The sequence below is a fragment of the Cervus elaphus genome, chromosome 10 (assembly GCF_910594005.1).
Source record: "Cervus elaphus chromosome 10, mCerEla1.1, whole genome shotgun sequence".
NCBI classification, from domain to species: Eukaryota; Metazoa; Chordata; class Mammalia; order Artiodactyla; family Cervidae; genus Cervus; species Cervus elaphus.
Genome location: NC_057824.1, coordinates 53,954,914 through 53,980,769, shown reverse-complemented (window position 1 = coordinate 53,980,769; position 25,856 = coordinate 53,954,914). Strand labels below are relative to the sequence as shown.

The window sequence follows — 25,856 nt, the reverse complement described above, 5'->3', positions numbered from 1 at the left end:
GCGCAGACCTGGTCCCGGAAGACAGTGCGGGGCCCAGAGGTCCCACAGACACACATGGGGGTCCGGGGCTCCCACCCAGAGCTGCAGCCCCCGCCCTCTGAGGGCCCACCTTGTCCCTCAGCTCCTCCGCCTGGCGGACCTCCTCCTGCAGGTTGTAGATCTTGTTGACGAGCTCCTGCCGGTCCTCCAGGGCCTCCTTGCGGTCATGCTCCAGGATGTCCAGGATGGCCTTGTCTGAGTCTGGCAGGCTGCGCTTCCCGGCCTGCGCGGGTGGGGGGCGGTGTGTGTGTGGGGGGAACGTTTAACGGGGCTGGGGGGTGCGGGGCAGGGAGCAAGGAGGCCCGGGAAGGCGGCAGACAGAAGCGCCAGCAACAGACACGCAGCGAGCAGGAGGCTTTGTGCCAGGGGAAGCAGAGGCAAGAGCCGCTGTCTCTTGGGGTCCTTAAGCGGCTTATTACTTATGAATTTTATCACCTGGAAAGAAGCATAAAACCCACTTCTGCTCAGAAACATCCCGATGCCTATTGTTCTGCCCCAGCTCTTATCAGAGCCCAGAGAGGCAGTTGTGCAGTTTTTCCGAACATTTCACAGGTGAAGACAAAGATGGGGCTGATCTGCCTTGCAGATGCCTCCCCTGAAACATGAACTAATCTGCTCCGATTAAACTGGGCCCCAGTCTCTGCTCTGAACTAGGGCCTTCCACACCAGGTGGCAATGATCCTGGGGGGCATCACTCTTTCTGGTGGAGGGGGCGGGTGCCTTCCTTCCTCCCCTGCACATGTATCTGGGGCTGTTTTTCCTCTGTACCCACAGATGACTCTGTGATGACAAAGAAGGGGAGGCCCTCGAAGCTTTAACAAATCCCTCACAGCTGAGAGCTGAGTTTCTTGGAATCTTTAAGGCAAGAAGTTTTTCCCCGAAGTACTTTCCTCACAGTGCCCAGAACACTGATTTTCGTGAAATGATTCAATCAAGGGAACAACGTCACAAGTGTGACCTCACATAATGTCTGAGAAGTGGGCGGTGCAGACACCCCTGTCGACAGAGAAGGAACTAAGGCGGCCAAGGAGGATGCCATGAATTCTCTGCAGCCCTGTGGTCAGCAAGGGACACCCCGGCGGGCATGCTGCCCCCGCCCTCACCTGGATGATGGACTGCAGCTCCTGGATCTTGGTCTTCAGCATCTCGTTCTCCCGCTCCAGCTCCAGGACCTGCTCCTTCTTGGGTCGGTTTTCTATGTCGTTCTTCAGTTTCAGCGACTGGTTCCTCTCCAGCTTGCATTCCTCCTCCATCTTGTTCAACCGATGCTTTAGCTGGTCAATCTGAAACACCGCCAGGGGGCCGAGGGGAGAACCAAGTTGTAGGGAAACATTCAGAACAGGCAGGGCCTCCCACATCCTGCTGGACTTCCAGCAAGATCCGTGTTCTGTCCCCCTCTCCTCCTCCAGCTGGTGACACCAAAGGGCTCAAAGATACTCCTTCAGCGAAACAAACCACTCCCCTCCTTGTTGAGGAAGAGGTCCTGGTCTGTTGGTTTAGAACAGTGCTCGGGCAGTTATGGTCCTCAGAAAACCTCCTCGGGCAATCTTCATGGGGGTGGAACAGGTTACAGGTTAGGATGAGAGGTTCCCAAGCTGGTGTTTCCCCGAGGTGCACTTCCCGCTCTAAAGGTCTTTTCTGATGGGTTTCGAACTCTGATCCTCACAAGATTCCTGAAGACCCCTAGTGTTTTGGAAGGGGGCAGGGATGGGGGGAGGGGAATTCGGGCTCTGTCTTGACTTTATGCCCCAGTGCAGCTGTGCTTGCACGTGACTTGGCCTCATGGGTTTTACCCAAGATTTTATCTGAAGAAATGGCACCACTGCTAAAAGCACAGCTTGAGACTCATTGGACTATAGGTTGGCAGGATCTCTGGCCTAAAGGACCTGACCAGATTTAGTGTAAGAAAAAGTGCCTTCCTGGAGGAGGCAGTTACTATTCTTGGGACTTTGACAACTGGCGGTGTGCTGAGCTTCACCCTCAAGAAGTCAGTGTCAGGAACTGGGGATAGGAGAAGACTTCTTAAACTCCTGTGACTAAGTGTGTTTGCTTCCCCAAACTGATCAGCCTTGGCAAAACATCTAAAATAAGAAGATTGTTTTAAGGTTCTGCAAGGAAGAGACCATCAAGGGGTGAGTGTCCTTTTTTTCAATTCTAGGCTTTTGAAATCTGGCAGGTAGAGGGCAGTGGCTTTAGCCAGGAGGGGACCTCAGCTGCACCCCTGTGGCCTGAGAAATTGCCTAGGACTCAGCTGGCCAGATATTCTTTCAACCAAAGAGAAAAGTTCTTTTAAGTTCTGATATGCTTTCTTGCTATTACTCTATAGTCAGGAAAACATAAAACAGTCCTGAGAGAGAGAGAGTTTTAAATCTCTACAACACCCTCAAATCCTAGATAAAAACAGCATGGAAACCTTTTCTTCTGGTCACGCAAAAAATAAAAAAAAAAAATCCTCACCATCTTGGAAGATGAATCCAAGTGCCCCTGTTCTAGGTCCATTCAAGTAGACATAAAGTAGGTACTACTGGGTCAGCCATTTTGCCAAAGACTTATATTTTAGTACTGAGCAATCCTAGGGTGTAGGTTTTATTTTCATTTTCATGTATTTGCCATTTACAAATGAGGAAACCAGGCGAAGAACTAATCAAGTGGTAAAGCCAGAAGCAGGTCTTGCACTCAAATCCAAAGGACTTAAATGCTCATGCTCTTTGCTTGCTATGCCACTGACTCAGTTCACCTGAATTCCAGTGGACTGTTTACTGATCTGTCAGCTTCAACTAAATTGTAAGTGACCTGGGCAGAAATCAGGTTATTTATCCCTATGTCCCCCACAGTGCTTAGCACCATGCCTTACACATGGCAGGTGCTTAATAAATATTCCAAAAGTCTATTTTCCGCCCAGCAGACAGAGTGATCCTTCTAGATATAAATCAGTTGTCAGTCCCAGCTCTCAATCCTTCAGTGGTTTCCATCACTCCTGGAATAAATTCTAAAGTTCTTACCAAGCCCCCATGATCTGGACCCTGGCCATCTCTTCAAGCTGCTTGCTCATCTGTCTCCAGCCTTGCCGGCTCTCCTGGTGTTTCTCAAAAATACCAAGCATGCCCCTACCTGGGGTCTTTGCACTCACTCTCTGCTCTTCCTCCTGAGACTTCCATGACTGGCTCCCTCCCTTTCCTCAGATCTCTGCTCCTGTGTCCCCTTCTCAGGAACCCTTCCTGACCATCCTATTTAAAACAGGATCCCTCACTCACTATCCCCAATTCTTTTCTCCTTCTTTTTAATAGCACTGATTACTACCAGGTATTGATGTATTTGTTTTCTGATTACAATGTTGAGCTCCCTGACAGCAGGGCTTTGGTCGTGAGTTATGTATTCCTGGGAAAGAGCCTGGTGCAAGGCAGTGCACAATAAATAAAAGGAATGAATGAGTTAAGCCAATTCCCTTCTCCATCTCCCTTTTGGAGGTAAACTTATTAACGACGTCCATCACTTGGCTACTGGGTTTTTCACTGATATTCCACTGTGTCACGCTGAGCTGTGCAGAGAGATACAGCTGTGAAGAGGAGCGTCCTTGCCTCAAGGACCTCACAACTCCAGGGGACACGGGCTGAGCCCATCTCCGTGATGATTTTCCTGAGGGCCATCAGGGTGGGCAGATCCCTAGGTCCTCTGTCTTCCCCGCCCCGTGTGATTCAGGGCACGTGGGCACGTGTCTGGTACATGCACCTGGTGGGTCCGGGTTCCGGAGCAAGAGGGAAGCCCCATCGGATCGAGGTGTGTGTGTCCCCTCATGTGGATGCCTGCGCATGCGCACAGGGGCTCCACGAGGCTCCTGAGCAGGAAGTCCAGGTCAGCAGGTCCGTGTGCGCATGTGCAGACATACGTGCGGCTGCCGGGGGGCGGGGCTAAACTGTCCACGCTAAGCCTCACTGGGTGGGCACACGCATGCGCACAGTGACCTTCGCGCTCCCTCACCTGGCCAGGCAGCCTGGTGGTCTCTGCCCCGGGGCTTCACCTTTGTTCAGTGGGGGCCCCGGGGGTCCCGCCGCTCGCCCCTCACCTCGAGCTGGAGGTCCCGGCTCCGCATGACCGCCATGTTCTTCTCCTCGCTGAGCTGGGCGTAGCGCATGGCCAAGTTGTAGTTGTCGTCCTTCACCTTGACCAGCTCGTCGTTGTAGCTGTCCCGCTCCTCCTTCATCTTGTAGTAGCGCTCCTGGAAGGTCAGCAGCTCCACCCGCGTCAGCGTCAGCTGCTTCTTCTCGTCCTCCAGCTGCCGGGACTTGGCCAGCAGCTCGCACCGCTGCAGGTCCTTGGCCTTCATCTGCTGCTGCAGCTTGATGACCTCGTTCATCAGGAAGTGCGTGAGGCCCTCGTGGCCCTCCTCCACTGTGGAGAGGGGGCATCAGTCAGGCCTGAGGACTGGGGAGGGCAAGAGGGGTTCCAGACATGGGGCTGCGGACATTCGTTCACTCGTTCACTCCCCAACCTTCTACTGAGTGCTCACCACCCACTGGGCACTGGGGATTCAGGGTGAGCCAGACAGCCTTGGTCCCGGGAGAGCTTATGTCTGGTAAGAGAGATAGACATTTTAAAAAAAGCAAATGATCACACACGAATGTAACTACAGACTGACAGGGTTTCACAAAGTATAGGGGCCCATGAGAGTGTGTAACGGGGGACCAGATCCAGTGGACTGGAAGCATTAGAGAAGGCACTTGATGGATGAGCTGAAGTCTTGAGGAGAGAAAACACATTCTAGGAAGGCTGGGCAACATGGCCAAGGTCTTAAGGGAAGGGAGGAGGGACCTGGTACATTTCAGAAACTGAAGGAAGACCCAAGTGGCTGGAGCTTAGAGACAAAGGCAGAAAGGTGAGACTGGGAGTATCGTCAAGGCCTGGACTGTGCAGGGTCCTTGTGGGCTGCACCTGGGTCTTTAAATGGAAACACTGGAAAGTCACAGAATGGGTTTAAGTGGGGGAGGGTAACGTGAGGAGTAGAGACATCACTGGAGCAGCAAAGGAATGGATATAAAGGGTTGATAAGGTTCGTAAGGGTCTTGACTAGGGTGGTGGTGTATATAGAGAAAAGACTGACTCAAGAATATTTAGGAAGGAGAATTAAAACAAGATGACCATGGGCTCTGGTTCATGTGATGCTGGCAAGAAAGCAGGCAAGGTAAGGACAAGATCCAGGGGGGAGTGTTAGTTTCTGCTCCACCCACCAACACTCCTGGGGGGAAGCTCCGGGAACACCCACTTCTCTGGGCTGTTGATTCAGTTTGTCCCGCTGTCACCCACCTTTCATCATCAGGCAGAAATAAGTGGTTGACAGTTCACATGTGCCACCAGGGCACCATCCTGATATCACAGCTTCATAACCTGACATCTGTCCCACCGCTGGACACACACACACACGTACACAAACACCTCTCCTACCACAGGTAGAATGCTGATGGCAAAGCCACTTACCCACAATGGTGGAGAACCTCCGAGTAGGTTCCTTCCCAGTAACCAGTTTGTATAATTCTGGGTAGTAAAATTCCAAGCTCTCCAAGAAAACCACATAGCCCCTTTGCCCCTTGGTATGTAGAATGTCCAACAGTCGACCTAGAGGAAAGGTCAGATCACTCAGAAGGAAGAGTACACGTCTGACTGGATGCAAGTCTCCAGACCCAGTCTTACACTGGCTCGTATTCATCAGTACACTCTTAGGAAGACGGTCCCCACCTCCTGTCACTCCGAGTTATATCTTATAGTCCAGATAATGTAAATCAAAGTGCCAGGCCCTCAGCAGGGGTTCAGTGTTAGCTTCCTTTCTCCAGAGCTTTCCAGGCACCAATGGTAAAGAATCCACCTGCCAAATGCAGGAGACATAAGAGACGCAAGTTTGAAACCTGGGTTGGGAAGATCCCCTGGAGGAGGAAATGGCAACCCACTCCAGTGTTCTTGCCTGGAGAATCCCATAGACAGAGTAGCCTGGCGGGCTATGGTCCATGGGGTCGCAAAGAGTCACACATGACTGAAGCAACTTAGCACGCAAGCAGGCATGTACAGTATGCAAAGCAGCTAATTTTGACCCCCCTGGTGGTTCAGACAGTAAAGAATCCGCCTGCAACGCAGGATACCCAGGTTGAATCCCTGGGTGGGGAAGATCCCCTGGAAAAGGGAATGGCAACCCACTCCAAGATTCTTGCCTGGAGAATTCCATGGAGCCTGGTGGGCTACAGTCCATGGGGTCACAAAGAGTTGGACATGACTGAGCAACTAATGCTTTCTTTTCTACAAGAAGTTGGTAGAACCAGAATAAACAGGATTGCAGGCATAGGAAACCAATGGTTTTAAAGAACTTCCCAATTGCCTGGGGCTAAAATTAACCACACAGGCAACAGCTCATCTATGGTAGAAGGAGGATGGACGTGCAGCAGCAATTACAGAGTAATCTATGGCTCTCTGGGATTCAGACCCGGAAACTAGTATTTGGATGGGGACCCAGGAAAAGTCCGAAAGCAGGAAAGCAGGGCAGCTCCATGTTCTTCAATGGGAACATATCACATAGTCTGGAAACATCTGTAATTTCCTTGGCAGTTTTCAAGGAAAACTGTTTATCCTACTGGTTCCACTTACAGTTTCCATTTCTTGACCCCTTGATAATCCCTTCCAAAGGGATTATCACATAGTCTGGAAACATCTGTAATTTCCTTGGCAGTTTTCAAGGAAAACTGTTTATCCTACTGGTTCCACTTACTGTTTCCATTTCTTGACCCTTCCTTAAACATTTTTATTTTCAGTTATTTCTTCCTTTGAGGTCCTAAAACTCTATGCTTCCCCTAGGATAGACTTAATAAATAAACTTCATCTTGTGTCAATTGACTCTTTGTCAGAGCTACCTGGAGCACTGTATTGAGAGGGGTTCTAAAGTTACATCCAAGCTCAGCAGGAAAGCGCACTGTGATTAGTGATGTCTGTCATGTAAGCAAAAGAGTCACAGCGTACGAGCTGCTCATCACCGGTCATACTGTGGGCAGGTTAGTCTCAAGCCTCTTAAGCTGGGAAGCACAGAAAGAAATGTATTTTACATTGTGACCACATGCTTATACACAAAGACATATTTTGTTACAAACATATGCATGTATATACACACATATGTATATAAAACCAGAACAATGTTCACAAAGCACACTTATTTTGCCTTTAATGCAAATAAAGTGTGATAAATGTGATAAAGTGTCATGGACCCCTAGGCAGTCTGGAAAAGCCTACGGACTCTTTATCAAAATACTATTTTTAAACTGATTAAAATACATTGGGTTACAAAGGGAATCAATTATAAGAAGATACAGTAACAAATATTAAATTTGCAGCTCTGTAATAAACGTGCTTCTTTATTAATGCATTAAATAACCCAATCTCGGCAAGTCTAATAACTGCAATAATTTCAAGGGAGAGATGACTATAAATGGTATTTTGGAATATCTCTAATAGCAGTAATGTGATAAGATATCTGGAATGCTTACTGTTGACAAGGTCACAAGTATTGCTAATCACTGTGGTCTGTTGCTCATCTATGTTCATCACTGGAGGGAGTGCTAAGTGTTAGTGTAGGTTAGTAAAATAAAGAGGCACCGTCTCCACACCCCTATCCAAGTTCACAGATCCTCTCTGCACACGGACAGCTGGGTGGGGGACCAGGGGTGGCCAGAGGTGTGTGGACTCCAGTTAAGAAGCCCCTGAGTGAGGGAAGCTTCACGTTGCCGCCGCTCGCTGGAGAGAAGCCGCTGAGGTTACCTGCCCGGTTGATCTTGGAAGGCAGCATGGGGGCGTTGAGCACCTCATCTTCGTCTTGCTCGTCGATGACCTTGCACTGGCGCAGGTAGGGGGTGAGCTTGGCGGGGTTGATGTAGCGACTCAGCATGTGCCGGTTGCACTCCACGTTCTCCCACAGGGCGTCCTCCTCATCCTTCAGCGTCTCCATGTAGTCGTCCATCTCGGGCGCTCCTCCTTCCAGACATAAACCCCAACACGGTTAATCAGAGAGCCTCGTGGGCCGAGCTCTGTCAGCTCTGGAGAGATCTCCAGGATCTACTGTTAAAGAAGGTAGAGAAAAGTATATACAGTAGTTTACCTCTTATTTAAGAAAGGAAGGCACGTGAATACAGACAATATAATTCTTTATGTGCTAAACATAAACAATGGATGAATAAGTCATAAAATAAAAATTATAGAGAGGGAAAACTTTGAGGCTGGCATATATCCTTTCCATCCAAGTTTTTATATCTTACTAAGAATTTATCTTTTGGAAAACAATATATGCTATACTTTTTGTTTTACAGTTTCACATAAACGGTGTCATACTATATGCTTTCCCGTTTCCTTTTTCAACTTGCTTTTTTTTCTTTTTGCATTTATTGAGATTTACCTAGGTTGAGACGTACAGACCTAATTCATTCATTTTTAAAAACAGCTTTGTTGAGATATAATTCATGTACCATATAATTCACCTTTTAAAAGTGTACAATTCAATGCTTTTTAGTATATTCCCAGAACACAATTCATTTTAGAAAATATTCATCACCCCCAAAGAAACTTCCTACCAAGGGTAGCAGTCACTCCCCACTTCCCTCCAACACCGCCCCTCCCCAGCCTCAGGCAATCACTGCTGGACTGGCTCTGCAGACTTGCTGCTTCTGGCCACTTCACTTAGATGGGATCACACGATATATGGTCTTTTCTGACTGCTCCTTTTCAAGGTTCGTCCATGCTGTATGTAGCATGTTTCAGCACCGCTTTTTATTGAGGAATACTTTTTCATTATTTGGATATATCGCACCTTGTTTATCCATCCATTGATGAGTATTCGGTTATGAGTATTGTCTGGTTATTATGAATTGTGCTACTGTGAAGATTCATGTTCAAGTCTTTGTAGATGCGTTTTTATTTCCCTTGGACAGATAGGCAGAAGTAGAATTGATGAGCCATATGGTAACTCTATTTTAACATTTTGAGGAACTGCTAAACTGTTTCTCAAAGTGGCTGCACCATATTATATTCCTGCTAGCAATGTACAAGAATGTACACATTCTTGTCAACACTTGTTATTGTCCATCTTTTTTTTTCTCACTATAGCCGTCTGAACAGGCGGGAAGTGGTATTTCATTGTGGCTTTGATTTGATTTCTCTAAAGACTAACGACGTTGAACATCTTGTGTGCATATCAGTCACTTCTGCATTGAGAAATGTCTGTTCAAATCCTTTGCCCATTTTTAAACTGCATTGTTTTTATTATGGAATTTTTAATGTGTTCTGGATACAAGTCAGATATGATCTGCAGATATTTTCTCCTATCCTGTCAATTATCTTTTCATTTTCTTAAAGGTATTATTTGTAGCATAAAAGCTTTTAATTTTGATGTAGTCCAATTTCTTTTTTCACTTCTGGTTTTGCTGTGTATCTAAGAAACCATGGCTTACTTAATTCAAGGTTATAAACATTTGCTTCTATTTATTTTTCTAACAGTTTTATACTTTTAACTCTCACATTTAGGCTTATGATGCATTTTTAAGTTAATTTTTGTGTATGGTGTGAGATAAGGGTCCAACTGTTTTTTACATGTGGATATTCAGTTGTCCTGGGGCTTCCTTGATGGCTCAGTAGGTGAAGAATCTGTCTGCCAATGCAGGAGACACAGGAGACATCGGTTTAATACCTGGGTCGGGAAGATCCCCTGGAGGAGGAAATGGCAGCCCACTCTAGTATTCTTGGCTGAAAAATCCCACGGACAGAGGAGCCTGGCGGGCTACGATCCAAAGGGTGGAAAAGATTCGGACATGACTGAGTGACTGAATGGGCTTGTGTACGAACGCACATGTGCGCGCGCACACACACACACACTCGGTTGTCTCAGCACAATTTGTTGAAAAGATTCTTCTTTCCCCATTGAATGGTCTTAGCACCTTTGTCAAAAATCAAGTGACCGTAAAAGTTTAAGTGTTTATTTCTGGACTGTCAATGATATTCCGTTGATCTGTATGTCTGTCCTTAGGCCAGTACCCCACTCTCTTCATTACTGTAAGTGGATAGCTAAGTTTTAAAATTGGGAAGTGGGAGTCTTCCAACCTTGTTCTTCCCATTTCAGACTGTTTCGTCTATTCAGGGCCCTTGGCAATTCCATGTGAATTTTAGGGATCAGCTTGCCAATACTTGCAAAAAAAAAAAATAGCTGGGATTTTGACAGTGGATCCACTGAATATGTAGATGAATTTGAACAGCAATACTATCTAACAATTACATGTTATGCTTCAAGAATATGGCTTCCCAGCTGGTGCTAGTGGTAAAGAATCCACCTGCTAATGCTAGAGAGGTAAGGGACGCCAGTTCAATCCCAGGTCAAGAAGATTCCCTAGAGAAGGGGATGGCGACTCACTCCAGTATTCTTGCCTGGAGAATACCATGGACAGAGGAGCCTGGTGGGCTACAGTCCTTGGGGTCGCAAACAGAATATGGAATGTGTTTCTTCTAATTCAGATCTCTAATTTCTTTCAGCAATGCATTGTAGTTTCCAGTGTACACTTCTTATGCTAAATTTATTCCTAAGTATTTTATTCTTTTTGATGGCACTATAAACGTGGGCTATTCATCTTACTTCTGTCTTTTCAATATGGATGCCTTTCCTTTTCTTTTCTTCCCCCTCTCCAATTTCCCAGGCGAGAACTTCTAACACAGTGTTACACGGAAGTGGCGAGAATGGACATCGTTGTCTTGTTCTTGACCACGGGGGAAAAGCATCGAGTCTCTCACCATTAAGCACAATGTCACCTGGCTGAGTGTGTGTGTGTTTCGGACACCCTTTATCAGGTTGAGGAAACTCCCTGAGTATTTTTGTCACAAAAGGGATGTCTGATTTTGTCAAATGCTTTCTCTGCCTCCACTGAGATTACCATATAGTATTTAGTTTCGATTCTATTAATATATTACATTAACTGATTTTCGGGCATTGAACAAACCTTGAATTCTTGCTGTAAATCCCAGTTAGTTACAGATTTGTTGGATCTGGTTTGCTAGTATGTTTTTGAGCCTCCTGGCATCCATCGTCATGAGAGGTATTAGTTGGTACTTTTCTTTCCTCAAGATGTCGGGCTGGTTTTGACATCAGGAGAATTTTTACCTCACAGAGTAAACTGGGAAGTGTTCCTTCCTCTTGCACTTCTTGGGAAAGTTAATGAAGAACAGGCACACTTTTGTCTTTGTTTGGTAGAGGCTTTGCTTGGTGGGTAGGTTTTTGATTACTAATTCTTTACTTGTTGTAGGTTTGCTCATATTTCCTGTTTTTCTTGAGTCAGTTTCAATAGCTTGTGTCTTTCTAGGAATCTGTCCATTTCATGTAAGTAACCCAATTTTTTGGAAGCAATGTTCATATTTTTATTTTGCCTCTTATTTCTTTAATAAGGTTAGTAGCAGTGTCCCTTCTCTTATTCCTGATTCTAGTAATTTGGATCATCTCTCTCTTTTTTTCTTGGTCAGTCTAGCTCAGGGTTTGTTGATACTTCAAAGAACAACTTTTGGTTTCACTGATTTTCTCTATTGCCTTTCCGTTCTCTAACTCATTTATTTTTGTCCTAATATGTGTTACTTCCTTCCTTCTGTTCGCTTCAGGTTCACTTTGCTTTTCTTTTTCTAGCTTCACAAAGTGGAAGGTCAGGTTATTGATTTGAGATCTTTAAAAAAAAATTAACATGTATAGCTATACATTTCCCTCTGCTTTAGTGACACCAGTTAAGTTTCGACATGTTGCATTTCCATTTGCCTCGAAGTAAAATGGGAAAACCCAAACGAACCTTTTGGCCAGCCCAATACCTTTGGCTGTAAGGTTTTTCTCCTGTAGATGATATATAAGAGATCTTATTGTTTTAATCTAATCTGACAATCCCTTAATTTCTATTGATTTATTCATTCTTAACTGCTGTATATATTATTCCACTGCCAGAATACACCATAATTTATTTCTTCATTTCTCTATAATGGATATTTAATTTCCCCCCAATTTTTTACTTGGACATTTAACATTATTTGTAGTTGGAAAAAATGTAAGCAATCCAGACATTCTTCAGTAGATATTCAATGATCCTTTCTCATTATGGAATAACATTTTGAAAATATGTGGTAACATAAAAAGATTCCAAGACATTGTTTTTTTAAAAAGTAAAGACAGGCATATATTCATACATACATACATGTGGTATAATTTAAAATGGATCTGGGGACTTCCTTGGTGGTCCAGTGGTTAAGAATCTGCCTGCCAACGCAGGGGACCTAGGTTTGATCCCTGGTCTGGGAAGATCCCGTGTGCCGAGGGACAACCAAGCCTGAGGTCCACAACTACTGAGGACCACAGCCCAGAGGCCGGGCCCTGCAGCGAGAGCAGTCACCGAGATAGGGGCGGGCACACGGCAGCCAGAGAGCAGCCCCTGCTCGCCGCAGCCGGACACAGCCTGTGCCCAGCAGTGAAAACCCACTGCAGCCAGAATTAGTAAGTGAATAAAATGTAAAGCATATATAATTAAATACATATGCCCCTGGTTCCGGGCAAGGAGCTCCAGGATTCCAAGAGGGATATCCCCCAGAGGGATAAGAGTGTTTTTTCTATGGTAACAGGATGACTCTTGAGTTAAGGGGCCACAGGAGCTTCAGGATGGGAACTGAAAAACCAAGCAAGTGATTATAAGGTTATAACTTTCAAGGGGGAGAGGCTAGAGATTGAGTCCAATCACCATTCCAAGAATGAGTTAATCAATCACGGTTACGTAATAACACTTGATAAAAATCCCTGCACAATGGGACGCAAAGAGCTTCCAAGTTTCTGAACTCCAGCCCCTGCCGGCACGGATGCCATCTCAGCGCCGGGGAGCTGACGCTTCTGTGTCTGGGAGCTCCTCACGTGTGCTTTCATTGGTGTCCGTTACAATAAGCTGTCGTGATAAGTACAGTGTTTTCCCGAGTTATCTGTGAGTCATTCCAGCAAACACAGCACCTGGCCAGGAGGCTCGGGAGACCCTGATTCGCGGCTGCCGACCCAGAGTGCAGGTGGCCCGGGGTGCAGGGCTGGTGTCCGAGGCGGGGCAGGCGTGGGGGCTGAGCCCTGGGCCTGGGGCGGCTTGGCTGCCTCTGGGCAGTCAGTGTCAGAACCGAACTGAACTCGTGGAAAAAATGACACGTGCTTGGTGTCGGGAAAACACCACACGTTTGGTGTCGGAAAAATAACACAATGCAGTGAAGTCACTCATGTAAGGCAACACCTGTAATTACAGAGGTAGGCTGTACACGTGTGTGTGTGTGTGTGTGTGTGTGTGTGTGTGTGTGTGTGTGAAAGAGGGAGAAGGCGGGAGAGAAACAAGGAGAGCGGAGGGGAGGAGAAGGGGAAGGCGGGAGGAGGGAAGTTTGAGAGGCTCTGATTACACTGATCCTATCTAAGAAGTGGGATGAATTCTGAGGTCACTGGGCAGGACAACTTGGAGGTTATCAGTACTATTTACAATGCACATGCTTCATCATATTACTTGCATAGTTTGAAAAAAATAAAAAAAAGAATCAATAACAAAGATGACAGCCCAGTTTAGGGCAACGGAGACGCCAATATCTAATATCTGCCTTCCCACTCCCGTCCTTAGATGGTCACAGATCTGATGTCTATGCGTGCACGCTCAGTCGTGTCTGACTCTTTGTGACCCCATGGACTGTAGCCCACCAGGCTCCTTTGTCCATGGGATTCTCCAGGCAAGAATACTGGAGTGGGTTGCCGTTTCCTTCTCCAGGGGATCTTCCCGACCCAGGGATCGAACCCTCACCTCTTATGTCTCCTGCATTAGCAGGTGGGTTCTTTACCACTGAGTCACCTGTTTGTCAGCTATTTGTTAGAACTGGACACGGAACAATAGACTGGTTCCAAATTGGGAAAGGAGTACGAGAAGGCTGTATATTGTCACTCTGCTTATTTAACTTATATGCAGAGTACATCATGCAAAATGCCAGACTGGATGAAGCACAAGCTGGAATCAAGATTGCCAGGAGAAATATCAATAACCTCAGATATGCAGATGACACCACCCTTATGGCAGAAAGTGAAGAGGAACTAAAGAGCCTCTTGATGAAAGTGAAAGAGGAGAGTGAAAAAGTTGGCTTAAAGCTCAACATTCAAAAAACTAAGATCATGTCATCTGCTTCCATTACTTCATGGCAAATAGATGGGGAAACAATGGAAACAGTGACAGACTTTATTTTCTTGGGCTCCAAAATTACTGCAGATGGTGACTGCAGCCATGAAATTAAAAGACGCTTACTCCTTGGAAGAAAAGCTATGACCCACCTAGACAGCGTATTAAAAAGCAGAGACATCCCTTTGCTGACAAAGGTCCATCTAGTCAAAGCTACGGTTTTTCCAGTGGTCATGTATGGATGTGAGAGTTGGACTATAAAGAAAGCTGAGTGCTGAAGAATTGATGCTTTTGAACTGTGGTGTTGGAGAAGACTCTTGAGAGTCCCTTGGACTGCAAGGAGATCCACCAGTCCATCCTAAAGGAAATCAGTTCTGAATATTCATTGGAAGGACTGATGCTGAAGCTGAAACTTCGATACTTTGGCCACTAGATGTGAAGAACTGACTCACTGGAAAAGACCCTGATGCTGGGAGAGATTGGAGGCAGGAGGAGAAGGGGACAGCAGAGGATGAGATGGTTGGATGGCATCACTGACTCAATGGACATGAGTTTGAGCAAGCTCTGGGAGTTGGTGAAGGCCAGGGAAGCCTGGCATTCTGCAGTCCATGGGGTCACAAAGAGTCACACACGACTGAGCGACTGAATTGGCTGAAAGAGACAGTGGGGCGGGTGAGTGTGCTGGGGGCAATGAGCTAGAAGGTGCATCGGAGTGGCCCGAGGCTGCACTTGGCTGCAGTAACACGCCCAGGCAGGTTGAGGCTGCGGAGGCAGAGACAGTATAAGGGAGACAGAGGAAGTCCATCTGCTGGTGGAGCTGCAGTGAGAGACCCTGAGGACCCTCAAGCGGCTGGAGCCATCTCTCCAAGTGTGCAACTCTACTTCCCGGCCCTGTGAGCCTTGGCCGCGTGTGATGTCTGGTTCTTGCTCCATCAAGAATCTCCCCATTAATCTGAGCTGTTCTAAGTGGGCTTTTGCTCTGAACAACTCAAGCACCTTGAGTAAAAATATCTATGTGCTGTTATGAGCAACAGCTGGTTTATAGAGGGGGTTTAAAAATGGGGACATTCCATCCAATGACCTTTGCCCTTCTGCTCATATCCTAAGCACTGGCCACTTGGGTCACGTGGGGATAGTTTGTGGTTCAGTGCAACACAAATACATCTCCTACAAGTGCTCACTCTGAAACACGTCAGCATGATAGTTTTCCATTCACAAAGGAAAATGCACTCAGCTTTACTATTTTGAAAGAGTCAACATCCTAAGAAGTTGACTCAACAAGTCATTAAGTGGGCGAACACCGCATCGTTCATCCCCTTTTCCTGCTTACGGAATCCCTATCATCTTCAGGAACCAGGTGGCCTCATATTTTCAGGGAGGCTGGGCAACTTCTGAGCGGCAAGAGGTGGATCTTGTTTTGGTCTCTACCTAACAAGGTGGTCTAGTTTGATGTCACACTAAGTACGTGAAGTCTTTATGACCCGTAGAACCTGCAGGGAAGACTGCTGGGGGGCAATTCTGGTGCTGTTCCTCGACCTTTGATAGGAACACAGGGAGGGATATAGTCCTTGAGCACTGGGATGCTAGCATGTGAATGTGTGTGTGATGCTAGGATTGCTGCAGCCATCATGTGACCTGAGGACTCCTGTAAGGACAAAACTAACACCCTCACGATGGCAGAGCAGAGACGTGGAAAGAACCCGGGACTCTGGTGGTGTCGCCTGCAGAACCCGGGACTCTGGTGGTGTCGCCTGCTGGGTACTCACGTACAGGCACCTGTCCGTGGTTGAAAGAAACCTGCTGAAAAACATGTTCAAGGCTCCCAGTCCATGTTCTACAGGAAGGGCTATTTTGCGCACCTATTTTTTTTTTTAAAGAAGTTCTTTATTATTATTACTTTTTGATCACATAGAATGTGGGATCTTAGTTGTCTTATCAGGAATTGAATCCACACCCCGTGCAGAAGGAGGGTGGAGCCTTAACCTCTGGGCCACTAGGGAAGTCCCTTGCTCACCCTTTTACGGGCCAAGGAGACCACCTGCCAAGACAAATGCCGTGGCAGCTGCTGGTCTCATGGCCGTTCCTCATTCACTGGGAACATGGATCGTGTGGACCCCTCTCTGCTACGATACAGTCTAGCATCTTTGTCTCGACCTCCAAGCTGAGGCCTCCCGCCAGCCCCTGTGGTTGTGTCCCGGCTGACCAACTTGGATTCTCCGCCAGATCCCCGCTTGCTCAACGCCTGCTTCCAGTGCCTCCCTCTCCCTGGAAGCCGCCCCTCTCTGCTCCCCTGGTGAGTCTCAGGAAACCCTCCCCTTACATTTATTTTACATAAAGGAGATGATGCGACGTACCTGGCATAGGGTCGGCGCTTGGCAGACGGGAGGTGCCTGCCCGTCACTGAGGTCTGACTTCTTCCTACTCCTCCCGGCCGGGGCTGGTCCTGCCCTCAGCCAGTCTCCTTCTGGGTGTGGAGTTGTGCGGGCCAGGATCTGTGAGAGGGAAGATGGTCTGACTTAGCACAGAAAACCACTCAAACAGCGAAGGGGGGCCCTGCTCTGGAAGGAAAGAATGAAATGATCCCGGAGCCTGCATCTCTCCAGGGGCTGGACACGCCGTGGACCGGGGCCTGGAGCTGCTGCAGGAAGGGGCGGGCGCTTGTCCTGACAGCTGCTGGGGTCCCTTGGTGGGGGGCTCCAGGCGGCTGCTTCAAACCCACAGCTCCACTCAGAGGTGACGGGGACCCGGGACACCATTGTTTAATCAGAAACTTGCTGGGTTTTGGCTTTGAGGATTAATCACAGGTGACACCAGATCTCCCAGGGCTGACAGAAGCTCTTCTTGTAGGGTGTCAGCTTGGATAGGAGTGAGCTGTCACAGACCCTCAGCCCCAGGGGTTAGGGGTGGGGGGCGGGAGACAAGCTTCTCTGGAGGACACCGTCTCCTTGGTCTGCTCAGCAGCCTCCTCAGGGCAGGGCCAGCCTTGGCCCACAACCCCGCACCCAGGGAAATGACACTTCTTTGTATTTGCATTAAAAAGGATGCACTTGCATTTTTTCCTCTCTTATAATCAGAAGAAAAAGCTTAAAAAAAATTAATTGTAAGAGAGGTTTTAATTGCAGGCAAGGGAAAGCAGGTTTGTGCAGGAAATGGCAACCCACTCCGGTATTCTTGCCTGGGAAATCCCACGGACAGAAGAACCTGGCGCGCTACAGTCCACAGGGTCGCAGAGTCAGACGCGACTGAGCACGCACACATACAACTGCCAACTTGGTCCTGAGGTCGGAGAGAGGATACGCTTCCTGAGAGTCTGACTCATCGGGTTAACATTCAACTGGTGGAAACATCATCCCTGTGCTTACAGACTATTTACTCTGCCAGGCACTGGGCTAAGCCTGACTGCTGGAGAACTCTCTGAGACAGGTGGTTTTATTATTGTCGCCATCAACATCACCACCATCACCATCATCACCACTATCATCACTACAGTACAGCCAAGAAAAATCAAGCCTGGGACAGGTTCAAAGTCATAATTAGTGTGGACGGCAGGGTGTGGACTTCCTTTAAATCAACTACTATACAGCCCTTAGAATTGCCTGAAGAAAAAAAAAGTTCACCTTTTAAACGACTCTAACCAGTGGGGGGCTTCCCTGATAGCTCAGTTGGTAAAGAATCCGCCTGCAATGCAGGAGACCCTGGTTCAATTCCTGGGTCGGAAAGATCCCCTGGAGAAGGGAAAGGCTACCCACTCCAGTATTCTTGGGCTTCCCATGTGGCTCAGCTGGTAAAGAATCCACCCGCAATGCGAGAGACCTGGGTTCGATCCCTGGGTCGGGAAGATCCCCTGGGGAAGGGAAAGGCTACCCACTCTAGTATTCTGGCCTGGAGAATCCCATGGACTGTATAGTCCACAGGGCTGCAGAGAGTCAGACATGACTGAGCGACTTTCACTTTCACCCAGTAGGTGTATGTACAAAATGTCCCTGAAATATCACTTTAACAAGTGTAAGACAGAACTAAAACCAAGCTCTAAGATAGCAGAGCAGATACTGGCTCAGGATTCGAAATAGCTGTTGCTTCTCAAAGGAGGTATCAATTGCTTGGTGAGCTACGAGGTTCCTGTCATCGGTGTTATTCAAGCACAATCAGCCAGTGATTATTCCCCCTCCAGGGAAGCCCGCTACGCAAGCAGAGCTGGCACGCCCAGTTTCTGCTGCCTCTCACATAAGAATAAACAGACAGCCGAGGATCGCTCCACGTTCGAGAAAAGTCTCCACATGGAAGGAAGACATCGAAAGAGACAAACTGCCCCAAGGAAGCTGCAGGAAGCTGACAATGCACACAGTAAGAGAAAACTGAAAAAAACAAAACAAAATCATAAAAAACAATCCGATAATTAAAATCCGTGAAGACATTAGGTAAGATACTGTAGCCATAGAACAATGCAGGGTGCTTTGACAAGGGAACAATCAAAGAACAAGAAAAAGTTCTTAAGAGATTAAAATAAAGTAAGTGGAAGCTTAAAATCAATAGAAAATTTAGAAGATAAAGTTGTGGAAATATCCCCCAAAGTTAATAAAAAGTTAAAGAGAATGAAAATAAGAAAGGAGGAGGGGGAATGAGGTCACTTTAGGAAATCTTAGAGGTTATAGAAGTTATGCTTCCTTTCCTATATGTCTTGCGGGGATACAGTATCAATTATGGGATGAAATTATCAGAGACACTAGTATTAGAGGATTCTCCACATGCAAAAACAGGAGTCTTCAGTTTTGAAGGGTCCTTTGAGTGCTCAGTACAAATCAGTGGAAAAGAACCTTCTCGGAGTATCATTCTGAAATTTTAGGGCACTGGGGAATAAGAGAAGACCCTAAAATCTTCCTGGGAGGAAACATCAGGCCATGTGCAAAGGACTAGAAGTAAGTTTGGCGTCAGATCTTTCAACAGTGATGCTGGAAACTGGGGGACAATGAGGTGATGCCTTCACGTTTTCGATGGAAAATACTTCTAAACCTAGGATTCTATACCTACCCAAACTGTTGTGTGCATAAGCAGAATGATCTATTTTCAGAAAGGCAAGGACTCTAAACATCTAGCTTCCATGCATCCTCTCTTAGGAAGCTACTGCAGGATATACTCCAGCAAAATGAGGGAATAAAACAAAAATATGAAGGCCAGGAAACAGAGCAGCAAGGAGTGTTCCAGGATGAGAGGCAGGCAGCAAAGAGCAGCTGGCCAAGACTGCAGCAGGACCATGGAGGGTCAGGGGAAATAATGAATGGTTACCTGATATCCTTGATAACTTAGGAAATAACATCATTAGGCAAATGACAGGCCTGAGAGTCAGACAGAAAAAAATTGAGGACAGGTATGATTTTAAAAGCCCCAGCAAATGAAAAGAGAAGCAATATTATCTTTGGACAAAATAAAAAGATAAGAAGGAGACATAATCCCAACATACATCTTGCCTCAACATGAACAATATTTACCTGGTCATGATGAAGTAACAGGTAAAGCTGATGAGAACGTACCAAGACGATGGTGGGGTAAGTGCATGCAGTGGGGAACTAGGAAAAGGGATATAAATTATCATCTACCCAAAGGCATGTTGATACATAATGTCTTAAAACTGACACACCACTAAATAGCAGTGGAAGCATATCACTTAGAATAAGGAGGCGGGGAACAGAAGAAAGCAAAATGGAGAAGGGTTAGAAGTGGCTGCCCTCGGGGGTCGGGGCTGGGGATGGATGGATGTTTTTTTATGACAAGCCTACTTCACTGTTTCCCCTTCATGGATCACAGTCACGCTGAAGGGGCTTGCTTAACTCAATGAAGCTATGAGCCGTGCCGTGCAGGGCTACCCAAGATGGACGGGTCACAGTGAAAACATCTGACTAAACGTGGTCCACTGGAGGAGGAAATGGCAACTCACTCCAGTACTCTTGCCAGGAGAATCCCATGAACAGTAATGAAAGGGCAAAAAGATACGACGCTGGAAGATGAGCCCCTTGGGTTGGAAGGTGTCCTGGGGAAGAGCAGCGGGCAGTTACTAATAGCTCCAGAAAGAATTAAGTGGCTGGGCCAAAGCAGAAATGATGCTCAGCTGTGGATGTGTCTGGTGGTGAAAGAGAGTTGGACCATGAAGAAGGCTGAGCGTCAGAGAACTGATGCTTTCGAACTGTGGTGCTATAGAAGACTCTTGAGAGTCCCCTGGACTGCAAGGAGATCGAACCAATCGTCTTAAAGGAAATCAACCTGAATATTCATTGGAAGGACTGATGCTGAAAGCTCCAATACTTTGGCCCCGATGCAAAGAGTTGAGTCATTGGAAAAGACCCTGATGCTGGGAAAGACTGAAGGCAAAAGGAGAAGGGGACAACAGAGGATGAGATGGTTAGACAGCATCACCGACTCAATGGACATGAATTTTACGACGACGAAGTCGGATCAGAGTTAAATAACCGGGTGAGACCTCATACCACTAAGATTCCAACGCAACCCTCACCAACTGAGCATCATCTGATCTTAATTAAACCAGCCATGATCACAGCTAACACTTACGAAGCACAGCATCCAGTCTAAACAATCAGATTAGTTTGGGGCTTCCTGGGCTCCTATTTTTTGCCTTATTCCCTCATTTTGCTGGAGCATATCCTCCAGTGCCTTCTAGGAAAAGGCACACAGCAGTTGCTATAGGCAGACACTGGGTTAAAGTCATGTGTGGACTTCCCCAGTGGTGCAGTGGTTATGACTTTGCCTTCCAGTGCAAGGGGGTGCAAGTTCAAATTCTGGTCAGGAAGCTAAGATCCCAAATGCCTCCTGGCCAAAAACACCCCCACATAAAACAGAAGTAGTATTGTAGTACATTCAATAAAGACTTTAAAATGGTCCACATCAAAAAAAAAAAAAAATCAAAACTTAAACAAAATGCTCCAGATAGCTAAGACATGGAAGCAACCTAGATGTCCAGCAAAAGATGAATGGATAAAGAAGCTGTGGTATATATACACAGTGGAATACTATGGGTCAGGCATGAAAAGAAAGCATCTGAGTCAGTTCTAATGGGGTGGATGAACCTAGAGCCTATCATACAGAGTGAAGTGAGTCAGAAAGAGAAAAATGAACACTGTGTATTCACGCATATATATGGAATCTAGAAAGACGGTACTGACGAATCCATCTGCAGGGCAGCCACGGAGATGCGGACAAGTGAGCGCACGTGGGGACACAGTGAGGGGAGGAGAGGGTGGGACGAGTGGAGAGAGTAGCGTGGAAGCACAAACATTACCACGCGTGCAACGGCCAGCCAGTGGGGATCTGCAGTCTGACACAGGGCGCTGAGACCTGGGTGCTCCGTGACCGCCTAGAGGGCTGGCGGGTGGAAGGAGGTTCAAGAGCGAGGGGACATACGAACACCTGCGGCTGATTCTTGTGGATCTGTGGCCGGAGCCGAGGCAGTGTTGTAAAGCAATTATCCTCCAATTAAAAATAAGTGAGTTAGAGAGCTGGACGTGGAACAACAGACTGGTTCCAAATAGGAAAAGGAGCACCTCAAGGCTGTATATTGTCACCCTGCGTATTTAACTTATACGCAGAGTACATCATGAGAAATGCTGGGCTGGAGGAGGCACAAGCTGGAATCAAGATTGCCGGGAGAAATATCAATAACCTCAGATATGCAGATGGCACCACCCTTATGGCAGAAAGTGAAGAGGAACTAAAGAGCCTCTTGATGAAAGTGAAAGAGGAGAGTGAAAAAGTTGGCTGAAAGCTCAACATTCAGAAAACGAAGATCATGGCATCTGGTCCCATCACTCCATGGCAAATAGATGGGGAAACAGTGGCTGACTTTATGTTTCGGGGCTCCAAAATCACCGCAGATGGTGATTGCAGCCATGAAATTAAAAGACGCTTACTCCTTGGAAGGAAAGTTATGACCAACCTAGACAGCATATTAAAAAGCAGAGACATAACTTTGCCAACAAAGGTCAGTCTAGTCAAGGCTATGGTTTTTCCAGTAGTCACGTATGGATGTGAGAGTTGGACTATAAAGAAAGCTGAGCACCGAAGAATGGATGCTTTTGAACTGTGGTGTTGGAGAAGACTCTTGAGAGTCCCTTGGACTGCAAGGAGATCCAACCAGTCCATCCTAAAGGAAAGCAGTCCTGAATATTCATTGGAAGGACTTATGTTGAAGTTGAAACTCCAATACTTTGGCCACCTGATATGAAGAGCTGACTCATCAGAAAAGACCCTGATGCTGGGAAAGATTGAGGGCAGGAGGAGAAGGGGATGACAGAGGATGAGATGGTTGGATGGCATCCCCGCCTCGACAGACATGGGTTTGGGTGGACTCCAGGAGTTGGTGATGGACAGGGAGGCCTGGCGTGCTGCAGTTTATTGGGTCGCAAAGAGTTGGACACGACTGAGCGACTGAACTGAACTGAACTGAAGTTAGAGAAAAATGGTGCGTGTGGATGATGCCATTTAATACAACCACCTGTGAGGGAGCTACGACTACTGGCCCCAGTTTACAGAAGAGGAAACAGGTTCACGGGGATTCAGCTATCTGGACTGCGTCTGCTTTATCTTTGTACCCCCCACCACAACCCCACCTCCCTTATTACATCATGGGGCCTGATTCTTCCAAGGTGCTAAATATATATCTGTTGGGTGAAAAAATACAAATCAGATCCTGGATAAAATAAACAACGAGGCTGCTAGCACATCGAACGTCAAGCCCTTTGGAAAGAGGGACAGACGCCTCTCCCTCTCTGCAAGCCGCCCCAGTGCAAAAGCTCTGCAATGAGAAGGGGTCAACAGTCAGCTAGATAAATGCACCTCTGGTTAATTGATCTGCCTGGATGATTGGAACGAGAGGCTTGAGATGGAAGGTTTAATTATTCCAATGAAACCTCCACTTCATTGAAAGGACTTCTGGCAAAAAAAAGGAAAAAAAGGCAGTGCAGGGGGGAAGGTTATTGGGAAGGATAATCTACTGCCTGTGAGAATGGGCTGGAGACACGGGGACACACCACACTGTCTACCATGTCTATAGCTTTGAAATGAAAGCTTAATGGAAAAGAACCAGAAGCAGCCCTTCCTGGGTCTCCCGCCCTGCGGTTCCTTTCATTCCTCCAAAAAAGCGCACTGAGAGAAGCAGCTCGAAAATTCCTCCTCAGGATCCTTCTCTGGCATTCCAGTTAACTCTTAACCTCTGTCTGTCTCAGCTCATTCAGCTGAAACATTGGGATGATGATACTTCCCATGAATTAACACATGGACAACAGTCAGGAGAGCTTCGCTGATACATATTGTGAAAGCAGCAATTATCATTTTAAATTCACAGTGGAGTGGCAGGCGCTGCCAGCAGCCAACCCAGTGTCCATTCTCTCTCTCTTTTTAATAATAAATAGCCCTTCAAATATATGTGTGTGTGTGAGTGATATATAGGCTTCCCTGACGGCTCAGCAGGTAAAGAGTCCACCCACAATGCTGGAGACACAGGAGACACAAGTTCAATCCCTGGGTCGGGAAGATCCCCTGGAGGAGGAAATGGCAACCCACTCCAGTATTCTTGCCTGAAAAATTCCACGGACAGAGGAGCTGGGCAGGTTACAAAGCCTGGGGTGAGCGACTGATGTACAGACACATACCTTCACACACACACACACACACACACACACACACACACACACACTAGGTTTTGTTTGTGGCATGTGGGATCTAGTTCCCTGACTGGGGATTGAACCCGGGCCCCCTGCCATTGAGAGTGTGGAGTCTTAGCCACTGGGCCACCACGGAAGTCTCTCCATTCTCTCTCTTACTAGCAGAGCCCCAGTTTTGTTTGGAGCATTACTGTGCTCACCTTTAAAAAACTGCATTTCTAGCCTCCCTTGCAGCTAGAATTGTGGGTGTGTGACACAGTTCTGGCCAATGAGCTGTACATGGAAGTTTCTGGATGACACATCTAGGAAGGGTCTGGAGAGGGGGGCAGAATCAGGTGGGAAGCACTTTTCATTTGTCCCTATCTTCCTCCCTGGAATGCCGGTGCAATGCAAGGAAGCAGAGCAGTGATCTTGTGAGCGTGAAGGTCATACTTGAACATGGCAGCAGAGGATGCTAAAAGGACTTTGGGTCCAAGCTAACCTTTGAGTTCTTTGTTCATGAGAAGAATAAAATCCCTAGAACGTATAAAACTCCGATTTTGTTTCTATTAAAACTTGCAGTCAGCAATTGTTGCAGGCAACAATCGTCCTAGCACATACATATAACAAACAGGATGCAAGCCTTTTGAGAAAATCACATAGCTTCCAGCCAGCCACAGACTTTTAAGTCTTACAGTCAGAGCAACTTCCTTATCTATTTGCTCCTGTTCCTTTTTTTTTTTCCCATAAATACAAAACCAGAGTAAGCACGAAATCAATGAGGACTAAGTACTGAGAAGGAAATGGTAACTGGCTCCAGTTTTCTTGCCTGGAGAATCCCATGGATGGAGGAGCCTGGTGGGCCACAGTCCACGGGGTCGCAAAGAGTCAGATAGGACTGAGCGACTTCACTTTCACTCACTGCCCATGTACAAAACACTCCCCTCTCGAGGTACAGCCAAACTTCTCAGCCGTCATCCCAGGCTCGTCCTGCCCCGCAGCCCAGGGCCCTGCCCACTACCACCCGGCCCCCCGGCACTGTTTCCACCGGACACTCATCGGGGTTCTCTACCCAGGTGACCCGGGCAAAGGGCTCATGGCCTCTACAGAGTGAGAAGGTCTCAGCCTGATAGCTTTGGGGAACGCGGGGCGCATCTGCGGGTAGCCAGGACTTGGGGGTGGGGGGGACATGGCAGGCACGCCCCCCAGCCCCCCGCCAGGCCCTGCCTCACATCCAGACTTCTGCGGTGGCGTCTGACCGGCCCCCAGCAGGGCAGAGCACTTGGGAAGGGCACACACCTCCTGCATGACCGGAGGGTGCGCTCTGCCCTCCCCGCCCGCCGGCTCTCATGTTTCTCCCGCTGCTGCAGAGAAGCTTTTGTGAAAAGCGCAATTAGGAATGACAGATTTAAACGGTTCTGAAATGTGTATCAATTCATCACATCGGCTCCTTATGAGATTCGCCCCATCTGGATTCCGGAGCCTCGCACACACGGCACGGTGACAGCCCCGAGGGTCTCCGGGCGCCGCGGACCCCCTGATGAGCCCTAACGGCAGCGTGCGGTCGGTCCGTCTCTCACTCCCCGGAGGCGCAGCCTTGCTCAGGGGCGGCCCGACGGTGACGGAACAGCGCTCCCTCCTGCGGGCGCCTTCCGGGCCCGGTCAGCAAGCCCGCCTCGGCCACGGGGGGCTGTCAAGTCACCGAAACCACCGGCTGGTTCCAATTCTGGAGCCCTCGGTGAGACCCCAAGCATCATCTAAGCTAAATTCTAGCACAGGAGAGGTGGGGGGAAACCACAAACTTCTGTCCGGCCTGGGGTCTCGGGGAGGCCGTCTGGAAGGGACAGAGCTGGACCCGGGGCAGGCCCAGTCCTCAGCGCGAGCTCTGGCCCGTGGAGGCCTGCTGCTGCGAGTCTCCTGGGCAGGCGGATGAGTGCGGAATGAGCCCAGAGGCCCCGAGAAC

The 25,856-nt window shown here is 47.7% G+C and overlaps 1 protein-coding gene across 4 annotated transcripts in view; it reads right to left on the bottom strand.

The window, feature by feature from the left end:
- CARD11 (caspase recruitment domain family member 11) overlaps positions 1-25,856 on the bottom strand; it is a 103,231-nt gene that overhangs the window by 22,527 nt on the left and 54,848 nt on the right. For all 4 annotated transcript variants that reach the window (XM_043915397.1, XM_043915394.1, XM_043915395.1 and 1 more), the window contains exons 2-7: positions 16,601-16,738; positions 7,828-8,040; positions 5,512-5,649; positions 4,103-4,428; positions 1,143-1,322; positions 110-262 (exon numbers count right to left, since the gene is read on the bottom strand). In XM_043915397.1, the coding sequence (XP_043771332.1) occupies positions 110-262; positions 1,143-1,322; positions 4,103-4,428; positions 5,512-5,649; positions 7,828-8,040; positions 16,601-16,607 (1,017 nt within the window). In that variant the 5' untranslated portion in view covers positions 16,608-16,738. The remainder of the gene's footprint in view (positions 1-109; positions 263-1,142; positions 1,323-4,102; positions 4,429-5,511; positions 5,650-7,827; positions 8,041-16,600; positions 16,739-25,856) is intronic.